The sequence below is a fragment of the Osmerus mordax genome, chromosome 9 (assembly GCF_038355195.1).
Source record: "Osmerus mordax isolate fOsmMor3 chromosome 9, fOsmMor3.pri, whole genome shotgun sequence".
In the NCBI taxonomy this organism is placed as follows: Eukaryota; Metazoa; Chordata; class Actinopteri; order Osmeriformes; family Osmeridae; genus Osmerus; species Osmerus mordax.
Window position 1 is genome coordinate 128,191 of NC_090058.1, and position 17,086 is coordinate 145,276.

Genomic DNA, 17,086 nt, shown 5'->3' on the forward strand with positions numbered 1-17,086 from the left:
CCATTCCGCATAAGTAAATCTATTCACATGCACGCGGATTGAAACTAAACAGTGGACAAATTGAAAGACTGGCATTCATGGGGCGTAGCACAAGTGGCATACGTTTTTCTTTTAAGGCAATTCAAGCAATTTAAGTTAACTTATCGAAATTACAATTACAAAAGTCAAGACGCGTCTATGACAGCCATCGAACACGTAGTTACCTCTTTATTGTTTCACGTGATTTGCAGTAGCTGAGGAAAGGGAAAGAGAGGCTACAAAACTCTGTTGAACGTTTTATATGTGTTGTCTTGTTTTTAATTAAGAAGGTACAGTTTGGACGATGTCTGGCGGACTTGTAACTAAAAGGTAGGTAAAAGAAACAGCTCAGTGGTACCAATCCAGGAGATACCACGTTGTAAGTGGGCTAACTATATGGATGTGATTTTTTTCAGTTGCTGTAAGAAAGGTGGTTCCAGGTGGTTAGAAACTGAAAAAAATCACATCCAAAGACAATGTTTCTGAAATAAACCCATCAATCCTGCCTATTCAGTTTGTGTTGGAATGTGAAGAGTTAAATGAAAAAATCCCCTTTTGTCACCCCATCAGAATTTTGCTGCCTCCGTTGTTGGGAGGTATATGCTATGCAACTCTGTGATTGGTGGTCCAGCTATGAATTTACAGAGGGCCAATTAATAGTAATTCAATGAAAGACTCATTTCCATTGACAGTAAAATTGACCAATCATATCTTCCCTCTAAATGGGTGGGCTTTGTTATCGCTTTATGACAAGTTCCACCCGCTGTGGGGAACGCGATCACAAGCGAATAAACTAGCTAACATCAGCTTGTTCATTCACTTCACAATAGAAGCCGCGAGTAACGTTCCCCTTAGTGAGGAGGACATTGTTTCACATTTGTTATATGCGCCGTTTTCAAGGTTAACTTTTTATGAGAAGTTTGAGTTAATCGGCAAAGGAAGACCTACACCAGAACCTAATTTTGTGCAGAAAACCAAAGCTTTTGAGAGCCTATATGTTATAGTGTTGTGCACAATGACCGATCAATCTGTAGACTAAGGCTTATATATGCTTCTGCGTTTTTCGAAAAACGGACACATGAGAACGCCCTCTTCTCCGAGGAACGCCCTCTACGAGCTCTCCGTCAGCCCTCGGAGAGCCCCGGAGAGCTCGACGTGCACCTCCTGAATTTTCTAACTATCCGTCGTGAGCGACGGAGAGCTACGGAGAGCGACGGAGAGCTACGGAGACCCCCTTGGCTGTGATTGGTCAGTATTAAGAATAGCTTGCGTCAGGGGCGGGGTTGCCGGGATAAACAGGACGAACGGAATCCTTTGACCGCCATTGCTGTAAGTTTTCACAATTCATATTTCAGCTAAACGGTACATGTAAATCAGCATCTGAATTAAAATGTGACGAGAAATGGGCAGTGTAGTTGCTGAAAATGTGCGTATTTTATTGATGAAACGGCTAATTTGTAAATTTGCTCCGACTTCTCGATAACCTAGGTAAATAAACACTCCACGACGATTTACAAAAAAACTTTGCGGCACCTACTCTTCTGGCGGTGAATTGTTTTCAGCACCCACAGCCTACGGAGAACCATAAACGCAGTCTATCCGTCCGTATCCGTGCGTATCCGTGCGCCCGCCCATCCGTAAACGGAGACGCAGAAGCAAATTGCGGCCTTAACCCTTGTGCTGCCTTCGGGTCACATGACCCAAAGGTTCATAACGAACCATCGTTGTGTTTACCCAATTTTACCCAATACAAAAACAAATAAAAATAATTTTCTTTTAACCGTCGCAATGTGGGGGGTCTGAGACAGCCGAACGGTTAAAAGAAAATGCTTCACTTTGTTTTTGTATGCGGTAAAGTTGTCGCAATACGATGGTGGGTCACAATGACTGATGGGTCAGAATGACCCGAAGATAACACAAGGGTTAAATGTACCAACGCAATGTCAATATGCACAATTACCGTGAATAGTGCCGCAAGGGCAGGCTCAAATAGTGTATAATGACCAACACAATTTCATGTAGGCCTTATGCTGTGTGAGCGCTGTATCGTGTTTTTTTCCGCCGAGTAATTGGGGTCAGAGGGCCAAGGTTTAAGAGTCACGGTTCGCTACTGCAACCTAGGGCTGAACGATTTCGGAAAATAACATAATCGCGATTAATTTGCAATTGCGATTTAATATGCGATTATTATATGATGTAGGCCTATCATTAATATAGATATATACTAGCCTACTGATCTCCAGTCAGCAACATAACACACAAAGTAGCCTACCTCATAGAAAATATTTTGGTAAATCAAAGCTAGACTAGAAACGTATACGCTTTAGTTGCAGTTTCTTATCTAAAGCTAGCTAGCTAGCTAGCTAGCTAGCAGGAAAAATAACTTGCGTAGTGATCCTACTGTATGTGTATCACCGAGGGGCATCATATCTTTCGTGATGAATGCTGTTACTGCTTGAGTAATTTAGTAGTACATTAATATGGAGTTAGGCTTTGAAACATTTCGATCAGTGATCCTGTCGGGTGTGGCTTATTTGACACACTGGTGTTCAGCATTTTAGCTATGCATCGTACATGGCTTTGTGTGTTTTTTTTTAGGGCCGAATTAGGTTGGTAGTGTTGCCCCGTGAGCTAGCAACGTTAGCCAGGCAGGTTTTGCACAATACTTGACACTGCACAGCATCATTTTTTTAAGGCAAAATTGGCAAAGTGTCTGTAGTGTCAGGTTCTGTCGAGCCTGAGGCCATCGTACAGGTCAAGGTAAAGTGTAACGTGCAAAGTTGATCCTTCGTCTGCAAACTGCGTTACTCTCGCGTGTCACGTGACCAAAGTAAAATCGCAGCCTTTGCGATTACAAAATCTTGTTTTGTCACATCGCGATATTATCGCAAATGCAATTCATCGTTCAGCCCTACTGCAACCAGTATATCTAAAGGTTTGACGGTAATATGAAATCATTCGGACATCTGTGTACGTCGCAATACTGTTATAAACACGACCAATCATTAAGGGTTACCCTGACTATTGATTGGACGGGCTAATTGTCTGATACTTACCTACCTGCGCGCACTGTGCCCCTCCACTCAATGCTCGTTACTGTAGTTTTGTGGGAGTGGCTTTGAAGGGAAGAGGTGGGATATTTAGGTTTGAATCGTGTCACAAATAAGCTAAAATAGCTAGCTTGGCGCAACTTGCCTACCCTGCCTTTACTTCACACGCTTATCACACATGTTGAACAACACCACGGGAGCCGAACAGTTTGCTTTCACGGCAATATTTTTTTGGGAGCGATTAAATAAGACAAAGTGTCCATCAGCGACATAGTAAGCACACATTGTAAAGAGAGCTGCGTAACTACCACGGCCAGGTCTAGAACTTCGGGTGAAGTTAGAAACTTGACTTTTAATAAACTAAACAGGTTGTTGACCCTTAGCTATACACTCAGATTGTGCAGCTTCTCACTTTTGTTCATCAACCTAATTATTCAAATGATTTTGATTCTAATATTACGATTTTTATTTATTCTTTAGTTAGTCAGAGATAAAACGCATACATTTTTTTATAATATGTCTTGTTATTGGGTGTGTTGCCTTTGGCAAGGCATATATTCTTATTATTTATTTATTATTATATCCCACCCTAACTAGTCTCTCTATTTTTGCACTATATATAGACAGTGTTGGTGTCAAAATGTGTGTCTTGTTCCTGAAAGCGTTGCTTGTATTCACTGGAATGTTCCGTTGCATAGGCATGGTTTAGGCATAATTTAAGTTTTGGTGGCAAAAAGTTAAGCTAACAGTAACTAACTAGCTAGTAGCCACAGTCACAAACGTCACTAATGTTCTCTATGTAAGAAGCTGCAAAGAGACAGCTGCAGAAACACCACAGGCACAGGCCAGGGTGATAACATCTTATGTAGCTAGCTATGTTTCCATCCCTTCGTACTGGTTTGCTCTAGCAATCCAACACAGTAGTAGGAGACTAGCAATGCTAATAGTCTGCTAATAGACTAGCTTAGCTGTACAAGTTAGCCTACTTACTGTTCCGGGGGTCAAGCCTTAACCCTTGTGTTATCTTCGGGTCATTCTGACCCATCAGTCATTGTGACCCACCGTCGTATTGCGACAAATTTACCTCATACAAAAACAAAGTGAAGCATTTTTAACTGTCAGGCTGTCTCAGACCCCCCACGTTGGAATGGTTAAAATATATTTTTTTTATTTTTTTTTTGTATTGGGTAAAATTGGGTAAACACAACAATGGTTCGTTATGAACCTTTGGGTCATGTGACCCGAAGGCAGCACGAGGGTTAAGCAAGGAGCATAACGGAGCACAGCCGGCTTCTCCAGGTGAGCAATATCGAGTACATATGCCTGCTAAGAGGTGCTCTTCTGTAGCTGATATTCTCCAAAGCACCGAATGTACCAGCTGGTAGCCAGCTACACATTACTAGGTACCAACCAGTTAGCTAATCCTTTGTCAGTTTTGTTCCCTGTATTTGTGCTGTTAAGATAGTATTGTGGTGGGACTGATAGATTATTAACGCAATAAACCACAAGAGGGGCATCAAATGAAGATGATCATAAGTCCTGTATAGCAATAAATACCATTCAATATCCGAATGATTAGAATGGATAACACTAGAAGCGCAAGGTGGTTTTCCCTACTTATTGTGTGGATAGGTAATGTAAATGGTGTGGTTCATAGCTCAAGAGGACTAATGTTATTCACTGTATATGGAGTATTTAACTGAGTTGAATTGAGTAAATTGCATGGTTTGCACAATATAGTGAAACTCTGATTTTCGTCATTCTAAAATACCTTTCTTGAAATGATGTGTCCTGTCTGCATCATACTAAATACTCCACTATTCTTAATCCCAGGTCATTGCAGAATGAGGTAACTGGCATAGACCTTCAGGTCCCTCTTTACAATGAGGTCCGGGGAACCATGATGACAGGCCATGTTGAATACCAGATCATTGTGGTGACACGGTTGGCTGCCTTCAAGTCTTCAAAACATAAACAAGAAGATACTATACAGCTGCTGGTGGGTAATTAGTCCTTCTGAGTGATATTGATTATTGTTCTCATCATGCACAGTCTTAATATAATTCTGTATTGCTTAGATAAGCAGTGCCAAAGCCTTGTGGGATGGGATGTGAATTAGGATTGCAAAGAAAGCTTCTTTCATTAACACATTTTAACAGGGCATGTGCCACCCATTTGAATGCCTATCCTATGCCACCCTATACTTGAATTATGCATTCAACTGTAAGATTAATATACGGTAAATCCCTATGAATTATTTAGTTAATGGAGTAAATAATTCAGCCAATATGTTTTGCAGGTTTCAAAGAAGTACAGTGAATTCAATGAATTTTACAACCGACTTCATGCCCAATATTCAAGTATCTCCTTGCCTGCAATGCCTCGGAAAGTTGTATTTGTCAGTGAGGCAGACATCCGCGAACGCAGGTTGGCCTTTGATGCGCTGGTCAAGTTCATCTCCAAGAACTCAACACTTGCTGCATGTCCAGAGCTACTGGAGTTCTTAGGTGATGTAAGACAACACCCAAAAAAGTATCTTTTTTACATTTCATGTAAAAATTCCTTTTACATGCAGCTGTTGATTGCCTTGGGTTAGGGTTAGGCAAACCCTATCGTATACAACTGCCATGTTGTCATAAAACCATTTAAAATAGATTTCAGGCATTCATTCAAACAATGTATTGAATAAAAAGTATAGTACATTTTGGTTCAAGCGCAATGAGTTAAAGAGGTTTGCTATGAGCTCATGTGTGCTTACTCCCTGACTGATGGCGTATACTGTACATGTGTAACGAGGAATGTAACGATACATCGCAAAGTGGTTAAATTGTCACAAATATGTGAAGATACACACACAAATCTCATCATGAACCCAAGATCATGAAATGTATCGAATCATGAGTTGAATGTATTGTTACATCCATATGTGTAAAACAGTGATAGTGAGCATTCCTATATGCCTATATTTGTGCATGTCAGCTGGCAACTGCCAATAACATGCAAACATTGCCTTGAGTTACTGGCCTATTTCCATAACTGAAAATACCAGTACAATACATTTGCTGTACATTGCATACTCTAACATTTTACTAAACAAATGTTTTGTGTTTAACTCTTTCACAAAATTTAACACAGCATTTTTCTTGTAGGTGCCAAAATGAATGGAAATGATTTTAGTAACAGGAATTTTGCTATTGAGGAAGACTCAGAAAACGAGGTCAGTTTCTTTCAAAGAGAAGAAACCTCCACTGGAGTTCCAAGAGAAGATAGAAGTGATATGAAGCCTATTAATGGGGATGAACAAGACTCCACAGAGCAGGGGAATGTCAAGTAAGACTTATATAGAAAAATACAGTTTAAAAAGATTAAAACATAAAAAAATGTAAGAGAGGGATGTCTTGAATGATTGGGTGTAGTATTTAAGGGTAATTCATTGTAATATGTCCAAAGAGAACAGCCTATGCAATCATCTTATCAATTATTGAATGAATACCTAACCAAGAAAACAAATCTATTGACCTCTTCACAGTAACATGTATCTCTTCAATGAATGCTATCTTTACAAAAAAGAAATATTGTAGATTCTTGTAAAGCAATCTGATGGAGGATAATTAAATCACTTCTCCAGGCACCATAGCCAGAAGAACTTGCTTCCAGAAGACAACAGCAGTGAGTACTTCACTTGTCCGTTAAATTTGAATCACAAGGAATATCATAAATTGCAAAACATACAATACTTGGCATATATGAACATTGGAATTCTCAATAAGTGGCACTTTTATTTATCATCAGGAGAGAAAAAAGCTAATTAATTGACTTGTAGAAACCATATTGTTTGCAGTGGCGCCTTAATGCACGGGCTTACCTGGGCTTAAGCCCGGGGCCTCGACCAATCAGGGGCCTCTTAATAATAATACAAAATAAACGTCCGTATTCGCGGTGTCATTACTCTGCTCTACAGTGGCATCTGGTGGTGTATGTGGAGGGAGGGGAGCCCCCCCCCCCCAAAATGTAACAAAAACTAGAGGGTACAATTTGTAGGGTGTGCTTGCTTGCGTCGGATGCAGATGGGTCCATTTAATATGAAACAACCCCCTTTGAGACAAGCCATTCTAACAACGTTGTCACCGGCAGTATTTTTCAGATGGAATCGCGATTCAAACGGTACCATCTGCTAACTGAAAATATGCCATCAAACGCGACTTTTTGGTCTCAGTCTAGAGCCCTGCGTGGAGAAGCTGAATTATGCTACGAGCAAGCTAGCCTAGCTGCTGTTGCTAGCCAAACTTCACTGAGGGGATTGTTTGAATGCGCCAGAAATTAAAAACGTTTCTTTTGACATAAAGTTTAGGATGTGGCATTGAATACAGGGACGCACCACACAAGCTTGAGTTTAAATACATAATTTATTGTGACATTACTTACTGTACATGCAAGTCTTGAATTGCTTAAATGTATAATGCTGCTAGTACACCACGGCACGATACGATACTTGCTGTGCAACAGCAATGCACGTTGTATCCATGCGTCGTTGCTAACGTGTGCTGACGTTGTGACGTAGGCTAGCACTGAGTTCCCTTCGTTGACACAAGGCACTTTTTGAATTTCAGCCTAAACCGTGCAACGGAATGTAAATAACAATACAAGCAACTCGTGCGATTAGCGTGTGGGGGGGCCTCAAAATATGAAAAAAAAAGTCCATAGCCCAGGGGCCTCAAGTGCTATTAAGACGCCCCTGATTGTTTGAGATACTTTCCTTGTCTATAACAATGTTTGTCTGGAACACCAAAGAAACTAATGTTCATATAGTATGAACTGTTCATACAGACACTGTTTATATATGTTAAAGGCAATAACTGCTCATGATAGTTGGGTAAACCCCTGCTATAGTCACTGTTTTTATCACTAAACTAAATATTTGAAATATAACATATTGCGTATAATTGTAGGTGATGTGAAGCTGCTTGAGGAGCCAGAGCTGGGGGCTTCTCTGCTGCCCCCAGCAGGGGCATCTCTGTTGCCCCCAGCAAGGGCTTTTCTGCTGCCCCCAGTTTCTCTGCTGCCCCCAGCAGGGGCATCTGCTGGTTGTGGTGCGGATGATGATGCAAATGAACTATTCAGGTAAATATGCCAGCTATTTTGACAAAGGACAACAGTTGCGAAAATTGGTTTATGTTAATAATGCATCCCACTAAAACTGCTCAAATGGCATTTCCTTCCAGTTGCCTCATTGTGTGCTAAATTATATTGTCATTTATGCCCCAAATAATATTATGACAATTACTATTGTGCAAATTGCACAATATATGGAAGTATCATAGAGGTGGTGTTATATATAGTATTCTATTTTGACAGAGAAACACCTTAATACTTAATTTACCTCAACATCATTACTGTGTGTATTTTCCAGGATAGAGGATGACTTTGACAAACTTCTCCAAATCAAGAAATGTATCAAAGATGAGCTAACCTCAGTACCAAAGACAAATCCAAAACCAGCACTGCTTAAGAAGCCTGAAACTTCTGTCTCTAGTGGGGGTCAATCTCTGATTGTAGATCAGTTAAAGGATCAAATTGATGTTTTAAAATACATCCAAGAGAATGAGTCAACTGCTGCTAATGATCTGGAACTGTTTTAATATCTGTTTTAATGTTCAATATTAACTGACTATGCTGATTGGAGCTGTGGTATCGATTGATAGTGGCAAGAATAATACTCATGGACCATTTAATAATATATGATATGATAATAATATACTATATGAATGCTTCACCATTTAATAATATATATTAAAATACCTTTCCTATTATTTTCAGAAATGGCTGGCACAGTTCTCGATTTCCTAATAGTGTTCTTGTTTTCATAATAGTTGGATCCCAGCTCTGAACTAAGTGTCTTAAGCTGGGATCTAGATGTCCAGTCTGGTCCTCTTATGGTCTTCCATATAGAAAATAGCAGCATTCACTCAATAAGATGAACATGGGCAAGGTATAAATAGAAACAAAGTGGAAGGCTCTTCATTCAATTAGAGACTTTGTTGATGGTTCTATGTGCCTGCTTGCAAGCATAATTAAACTGAAGACACTGATTTGTGAGCCTTTAGTAGAGAACTTTCCACCACGGGGGTCTAAAATGTATCCCCACAGTTACCTAAATATATATTTTATATTTTAATTATCTTCATAATTGTTGTCGTAACCTGACAGAAACTGGTAATCAGAAGGCAGTTTCCCTGCCTATAAAATGAATAGTCAATACTTTATCAATACATTCATATTTAGCCATGACAATTGGGCTTACAGCTGTGCTAAGTGGTTTAATTCCACATTGGTTTCGTATCCTAGTGATAAGTAATCAGCTGAGTATTTTCCAAAACAGTCACACATGGTCTAGTGTTGCCATGGGGTAATAGTTTCAATAGGCTGAAATAATTATACCGCACACCGATTTATACAAATTATTATAACTATTTGCAAACATAATCTTTAAACTCACGTTTAAAGATTATGGAAGATGGAAGATGGTGCAGGCCCAATCTCACGATTGTTTAGTAAAAGCTACAAACAAGTAGAGTAGAAGAAGCCACAGAAACGCCCCAGGACATGAAGGCTGTTCAGAGAAAAAGATAGCAGCAGGGAGGATCACTGGTGTTGAGCTATCACATCAGCAACCTGCAAAGGTGGTTCTTAAACTGCAGACCATTTAACCTATGCAGCATACTGTAATGCTTAAAGGTCACATGACATGAAAACTTCACTTTAGGAGGTTATCCAACATTAATATGAGTTCCCCTAGCCTGCCTTTGGTCCCCCAGTGGCTAGAATTTTCGATAGGTGTAAACCAAGCCCTGGGTGTTCTTCTCCGCCTTTGAGTAAATGAAGGCTCAATTGCTCTGTTTGAAAATCTCCTCCTTGTGACGTCACAAGGAGGAAGGTTACCTCCCCTCTCTCTGCTTTGCCCGCCCAGATAATCTGGCCCGCCCATGAGAAACTGAGCTACAAAGCTCAGGACAAAGCTCAGGACAATACAAAGCTGGCCTTGCTGAAATTAAATTCTGGATCAGTACTAACTCTCCTTGGTCCAGCTACAAACCTTGGGCAAGTAGTTAATTAACGCTATATCATTTTGTTGCTTTACTGTATATGGTTACCTAGCTTGCTAACCTTAGAATGTGGCTGTAACATTAGCTCTGCATCTAACAGCTGAGTTACTGTCGCTAATGTAAAGGTAGATAGCATCAAGTATGTGTGTGAATACACATGCTGTAACGCGAGTGTTGTACACTTCTTTGTTGTTTGGATAACCGTTCTGCTTTTGGTGTTATGGCGCATGCGATATTCGCCTTTCCCCTCATTGAAATGACTGAGTGTGCACCTCTGCAAACCAGGGTGATCAGATGAGAATGGGCAAATTCGAGGCATTTTACAGCAAAGGGGCTACAATACATCCATTGTAAACATTAGCGCATGGTGCCGCCCCTCTCTTCCTCATTAGCATTTAAAGCTACAGACAGAGAAACAGCGCGTCTTGAGGAAAGCTCATTGTGGGACTGCTCGTAGTGGCTGTAATTATGCACAAAGGCTTAATTTCGGGAAAGAGACTTCAGATTTAGGGGACCACTAAGGCCTATATAAAAGCATCCAAAAACAGCATGTCATGTGACCTTTCATTAATAATAATAATGTAATGAAATGTGCCTTGTGGCAGAGTCGCTGGTGCATTTCAGCCTCAAGGGGGAGTAAAGCTGTTCATATGCCCTTTTGAAAATTAAGAGCATCAGTTGGTAAACTTAATTTCATTTTGTCCGGTCTAAACATAAATTCCAAAAGAATGATAAACCTTTTATCAATTAAAATCTACATTAACTGATTGGTCTGCCAAAGTTTTTATTGTGCATGAGATCATAGAACGTATTAACGTTTTCTTAACTGATGATGCAGCAAGGCAGAAATTTAATTCAATGTCTTCATTACAAACAGCACTAGCTTGTCAGGGATTACATTCAGCTTTCGGATGTAGTTATTCTTTCTTTAATCAGTTTTATTGGTATTTGTTATAAAGTCATCTTGTTGACTGTAAAATTGTTAAAGCACTACCTTTCCTTCGTCATAATAAATACTGCAATCCGTCATAACATCATATCCATGACGATACTGTGCTTTCCTGTCTTTACCATGTGTATACATACTGAAATTCTACTGCAACATGATTTGTTTGTCATATATTTTTACTTTTCAAAAACCTAATTTTGGTTCATTTATTTGCCATCTTTTTAATGCCTGTTGCACCTCATTTCAGCTATTTCCAATGCAGCATACTTTTTTCACAAAACCCCAAAATAAGTCATTTTGTGCAAATCATCTGAAAAGACACCTGCTTCTTCCACGGATGAAAAGTATCTTCAATTCCACAAGGTCTGAGACTAAAGCATGTCTCTGGAGTCGGGACTGAGGGTGTCCCGCACCATGTTGGAATACACAGATCTGTACACACTCAACACGTCCGAGGCAGAGGGCCGGAACTGAGGGTCTCTCCTCTTACACTCTCCGTGAATGTGAAAGAGATGGAAGTGGACAACATCCCCCCCAGGTACCCTGCCCATTAAATAACGTGTCACATCAGGAATTTTCCAAATATCAGTTCTTTCATCATACCCTGGCATGAGCTCATCTGTAAATGACTGCCCATTGCCATGAGGCCACAGCTGCTCTGGAGCCACAAAGTCCCCCATGAGCTCTCTATGACCACATTTCACCAGTAGGCCCCTTTCCTTGTCTGCCAGAGGCAAGGCATCTAAATCATTGACCACGAGGTGAAAGTCACTAGTAAGTAGGAACTGTGACAGTGTTTTCTCTAGATTGTTTGAATCGCACATGACGCGTGTCCCCACAGGACTGGTATGAAGGAAGTGTAGGATGGAAACATAGTCCAGAGCCAGCTGCAGCCGGGTCTGCCAGGTGTCCAGAGTGCGATGCCTTTCACTGGCCAGTACGGTGTCCAGGTTGAGCAGGGAGCCCAGCGGGTGGTACTCTGTGACAAGGCTGAACTCCTCGGGGCACAGCCCCACCAGCTGGACCACCTGGGGCCCCTGCAGGGCTTGAAGCATGGAGAGGCCGTGCAGAAGGTCCTGCTGGAACTCAGGGGACGAGAGCCGGGAGAGGGCAACCTTGTTACCTTTCCACTCAGAGAGATAAATCTGCAAGAAAAGTGAAACAAGGTTCTAGATATTCATGTGTATGTCTTTAAGTAATGTTGGCTAACAGTCCCACATTCATTACAATGCCAATGGTCAGAGCCCTCAAAATAATTTTCCCTCAAGTGGTTGAAAGACACAAACCCTACCGTGCATCACGTTGTAGCTGGAACCTGTGCTGTCCTTTGAGGTGGCTTACCTTCTTTACAGCCCCTTGGCCGATCATCTTTAACTTGCGAACTTCTGTGTTAATTTGTTGACACAGCAACCATGGGGAGCAGTTCTTCATAGATGAAATCTTGAAGTGGCGAGGCAGGCAAGGGCCATGGGGCTGCATTGGATGGTTGCCAGTTTGGTGCAGTGAGTCTATGTACAGGTAGATTAACACATTCCCAAAGAGCAGAGAACCGAGGCACAGCAACACCACTGGTACACTGCGGGCTGGGCTACCGCGGCCCATCGCGACCGGCACCTACATCAACAGAGAGAGTACTGTTACATCAGGTCACATATTATCAAGTGTTTTCTGTATTATTGTTGTCTTGTAAAATGTATTACCTTTCAGAGATGCTGCATGAAAAGGGATTTTAAAATTGCTACCCACTCTAAGAAATATACCCAGCTCAGTAATTTATAAATATGTCTTATTTTTTTCTTAGCAGGCAATATCGCTTATACGGTTATATTGGTTGCAAACGCTTGTTTGCGCTATTTGAGGAGAGAATCTTGATTATTCCCAAGAATCACTTTCTTTTAATGTGTTAGGGTTAGTAAATATAGTAAATACTCAAGTAGCTATGCACATTTTACTGTGAACTATATAAAATGTAAAATTACAAGTTCAAACACTTGTTTCATGACGAGACCGTAGGCCTATCCCAAGCACACCGACAACTGGTTCACATCACAGAAGTGCAGGGAAACAGGGGCGTGGTTTGACCCTTTTTACTGGGGCACTTGCCCCAGTATAAATCTGCTGTGCCCCAGTAAAATCTAATAAGTTTGAGTTTTAACAATTTACTTTATTCGTCAATGCATTAATTTAGATTGATAATCCCAGAAAAAATAAACGCAATATCCCAATCAACGCTTGTAAAATCAAAGCAGTTTAACCGAAAACACAAACCGATGCATGTCTTGGCGCTCTTCTGAGCTTGCCAAATAGCCAATGCAGCACGCACACAGAAGTCCAAGTGTCGGACTCGGCACACAAGTCAGAATTGGTAGGCTAAGAAAACATTACAAAACTAAAGAAAGTTTCTAAATGATAGGCCTACCAATTATCTTATTTTGCCTAAAACATAAAAACAATATTACATGAAGCTCAAAAAAACAGTATTTGCGCTCAAATGAATGCGAAAAAAATGTGCGCTCTCGCATTAACTATTGATGTCACTGCCAAAGCCAGGGCTGGACTGGCCATCTGGCATACCGGGCATTTGCCCGGTGGGCCGACGCACATTTGGGCCGACTCGCCGATATAATGTATGTTTTTTGGGGGGGGTTTTTTTGGTCGGGCCGGCCCATAGAGAACTGACAGCGGCCCATTGGTTAATGTCCTTAATTGGCACTCGCCTGACCCAATCAAATCGGCTCATCTAAAGTGAACCGAAAATCGTCCAGGGCCGATTTTCGGTCCAGCCCTGACCAAAGCTGATATCAAACTTGCGTCCCTGAACTGTGTATAGTGGGTTAAACAAGGGGAGTTTCTATAGCCTAGTAGTGCATTGTGCGCAGCAAGCTTGAAAGAAAAAAAAGGGATACGAGTTTTATGTCTAACAACGACCCTGCAGGGAACAGTTACATAGGCAAATGTTACAGATTTGGGGCCGTATTCACAAAACATCTTCAGGCTAAAAGTAGCTCCTAACTTGCCGATTTCTGAGAAACGCATACAAAATTATGGGCGTCAGTCCTAATTTTAAGACGTTTTAGCGCTACAACCAGCTCCCAAATCTGAAAAGTTACCCTAACCCTCCACATCCACCACCAGATGCCACTGTAGAGCATAATGACACCGCGAATACGGACGTTTATCATCATTATTATTTTGTATTATTATTAAGAGGCCCCTGATTGGTCGAGGCCCTGGGCTTAAGCCCAGGTAAGCCTGTGCATTAAGGCGCCACTGGACAGGGAGAGCCTAACCTGTCAGCTGTGTTGTCGATGCCTTGAGAGAAAAAAGGAAGTGACCAGAGCTTGCCATAACGCAGCATCTCTGGTCGTACAATGTGTATGACGTCATTGACATTTTAAAAGGCTTTTTAAGACAAAAAAGTTACTTTAAAAATACCAAACACCCAGCAGTGTGTATTTTCTTTGCCTCCTCTTTCGAATGCAACATTCAAATTACTTAACAAAAAATTATATCCTGAGAAATGTGGATTTTGAGGGGTATAGCTCCATAGACCTCCATTCATTCTGCACTCGCCCGTTAGCGCCCTCATCTGGAACTAGTGTGGAACTGCAACCAGTTCAGAACCCGGAAGTTTCCCGAGAGTGGCAGTTCTCACCATATTAGACATTCTCTGGTTAAATATAACGCAATGTCAAACGTTAGTTTACCAAGATCGTTTACAATTCATATATGTTTACTATGTCCACATATAAAAAACTGACATCATTTTAAATTTGGAAACTTCCAAAAGACGGCTTTCATTTGACTTAAATTCAAATTAGGTGTGTATGACCACAGGAAGTAGTTTAAAAAGCCGTTTACACGAGGTAGAGCTTTTTTGTCTCTTCTCGCTCCACACCGACACTGTGGCTGTATAGAAAATACAATATATTTCTTTAAAAAGCTGCATTTAGGATTAATATTAATTACCACTAAAACACTGAAAAATCGATGTATTTGTGTATTTATGATGCTGGTTGACTAGACCTAGTTTGGTGTGAACTAGTTTCAATGGAATAGGGGTGGGGAGCAATGATAGCTTCTATGTACTTATATTACATTTGCTTTGAATGACCAAAACTGCATCACTGTGTTTCAAACCTTGTGTGAAATGTAAATTAGCACCATCGAAATGACTTAAAGGGATGGCTACGCAACATTCACAGCTTTGTGTAGCATTTTTACTATAAACCCACAATATCATGACCGGGGGCAATTGAGGTAAAAATGCAGAGATTTTCTTTCACCTAACTTTATACATTCATTAAATACAATACTTTATACATTCATTCATACAATACTGAAATTCACTCAATTTCATTCCCTTTAAATGTTTGATTTAAAAGGTTTCATTACCCAGATAAGAGGCTAGAATTGAGTCTTTTCCGGGAACAGCAGTATGGTATACAGCAATCAGTGTGAGATCCTCTGGGATCTCTGGTGCTGTGACCTGGGTATAATAAAATACATGTAGTTTGGAAGTGCAGATATACAAAAACAAGACCCACATACTCGCACATCAGCACACACATTTCACATTGAATCTGGAGACCATTTGCACTGGAGAAGCTGCCACTAACAATGCTATGTCAGTCCAATACATGCTGGACATTTTTTTAAACTATTACGATGTAAAGGAGTGTATTATGTCACAAAAACTCTCCCATTTCAATGTTTCTGTTGCCCATGACTTTGAGGGACACCGGTTTACATGGAGGTCTCTCGTGCTTATCTTAGCTTTACGAACTTGGATCACAGAACAAGATACAAAAGAGGTTTCCAATTACAAGAATCCTGAGCCCAAAGCAGCTCTTTTTTGGAGCATTCTCCAGAACTGAGTTTCTTCAAGGGTCATAAGGCATTAACTTGCTGTGAAGCAGAAGCATACAAACGGGGTACATGTGTGCCGCACTAAAAGTGTAAAATACAACTAGCCTTAGTAACAGGGTTAGGGTTGTATAGTTCTCTATCTGGATTACCTGAATTCTGTGAAACAATCCAGATGATTGTAGTACAAAACAAGTTGACTTTTATTGTAAAAAACCTGAAGATGCGGTACATGGAACACTGAGCTTATGCCTCGCATGGAGGACTTGTCACTACTTGAGCCACACAATACACTGTATTGGGGACACAGCAAACCTTCTTGCGACGGCAGGTATGAATGTGCCATCCTCGAAGAGCTGGACTACCTGTGCAACCCGAATGGGCTGCATTTACCGCCTCATGCTACCAGTAGTGAAAAGGACACTAGTAAAATGTAAAACTAGAGGAGAATTAGTCAGGAAGGATAAGGAGAGAGCAATTGTCTGTGGCGACCACCTGCAAAACCATTATCTTTTGTTCCCTTAGATGTAACTTTCGTTGGGCCTACCATCTACTTGAGAACACAGATCGAAGTTCTCACGAGAGGCGTCTTTGTTTATTCTAAAATGGCTCGTTGGCTCGGGCTTACAGCTATATCGTCAGATTTGTTATTGTTTTCTTCCTCCAAAACCTCCATTGAAAAATCGTGGAAAAACGGTACCTTCAATTTAACCAATGGCGACTACTGTATATAGTCGTTGGAGTGCGCCTCGATCACGCGATGCACCTCATAAACGGTGGTTGCAATTTTCCCTAACCTCAACAGATAGAAGGCTATACAGGTTTAGACGCCAGTTCAAGTAGCTCGACGCAGTCAGCTTCTTGCGTGACGTAATGAAGCTTTGTTTGGATGATCACGTGTTTTTTTCCCAATCGAAGCGAGGCGTTGATAAGCTCCATTTGTATTGGTACATTCACATAATTGCATAGGAATGTCGTAATACGACAGTTGTGGTGGTTATTTTATAGATTGGTGTGGTATTTCTCAAATCAAAACTTGGCACATAAAAGTTTTTTTTGAAACTAGAATAAACTGCACTAGAATCTTAACTTCTTCTTTC

General features: G+C 40.8%; 2 protein-coding genes across 5 annotated transcripts; one reads left to right on the top strand and one right to left on the bottom strand.

Moving 5' to 3' along the window:
* Positions 1-61: 61 nt before the first annotated feature.
* hs1bp3 (HCLS1 binding protein 3) lies at positions 62-10,958 on the top strand. 2 transcript variants are annotated; one of them, XM_067242889.1, is made up of 8 exons: positions 62-195; positions 306-348; positions 4,902-5,067; positions 5,368-5,575; positions 6,218-6,398; positions 6,697-6,737; positions 8,018-8,189; positions 8,479-10,958. In XM_067242889.1, exons 2-8 carry the CDS (start codon positions 323-325, stop codon positions 8,705-8,707), a joined length of 1,023 nt encoding a protein of 340 aa, XP_067098990.1. In that variant the 5' UTR covers positions 62-195; positions 306-322; the 3' UTR covers positions 8,708-10,958. The 2 variants fall into 2 exon arrangements, with proteins under 2 accessions (XP_067098990.1, XP_067098991.1); XM_067242890.1 differs by lacking the exons at positions 62-195; positions 306-348 and adding an exon at positions 1,292-1,347.
* pomk (protein O-mannose kinase) lies at positions 10,939-16,801 on the bottom strand. Of its 3 annotated transcripts, none has more exons than XM_067242886.1 (4): positions 16,687-16,801; positions 15,516-15,609; positions 12,462-12,734; positions 10,939-12,265 (listed from the first exon to the last, which is right to left on the bottom strand). In XM_067242886.1, exons 3-4 carry the CDS (start codon positions 12,720-12,722, stop codon positions 11,492-11,494), a joined length of 1,035 nt encoding a protein of 344 aa, XP_067098987.1. In that variant the 5' UTR covers positions 12,723-12,734; positions 15,516-15,609; positions 16,687-16,801; the 3' UTR covers positions 10,939-11,491. The 3 variants fall into 3 exon arrangements, with proteins under 3 accessions (XP_067098987.1, XP_067098988.1, XP_067098989.1); XM_067242887.1 differs by lacking the exon at positions 16,687-16,801 and adding an exon at positions 16,139-16,667; XM_067242888.1 differs by lacking the exon at positions 15,516-15,609 and having other exon boundaries at positions 16,687-16,751.
* Between the last annotated feature and the right edge of the window lie 285 nt (positions 16,802-17,086).

What these genes read in the sequence shown, in the direction of transcription:
- hs1bp3 (XM_067242889.1), top strand. Translation starts at nt 323, where the DNA reads ATGTCTGGCGGACTTGTAACTAAAAG. An exon ending in GGCGGACTTGTAACTAAAAG is followed by an intron (nt 349 to 4,901) that starts GTAGGTAAAAGA and finishes TCTTAATCCCAG; the next exon opens with GTCATTGCAGAATGAGGTAA. An exon ending in GATGCAAATGAACTATTCAG is followed by an intron (nt 8,190 to 8,478) that starts GTAAATATGCCA and finishes TGTATTTTCCAG; the next exon opens with GATAGAGGATGACTTTGACA.
- pomk (XM_067242886.1), bottom strand. Translation starts at nt 12,722, where the DNA reads ATGGGCCGCGGTAGCCCAGCCCGCAGTGTACCAGTGGTGTTGCTGTGC. An exon ending in GCCAAGGGGCTGTAAAGAAG is followed by an intron (nt 12,266 to 12,461) that starts GTAAGCCACCTC and finishes CTTTTCTTGCAG; the next exon opens with ATTTATCTCTCTGAGTGGAA.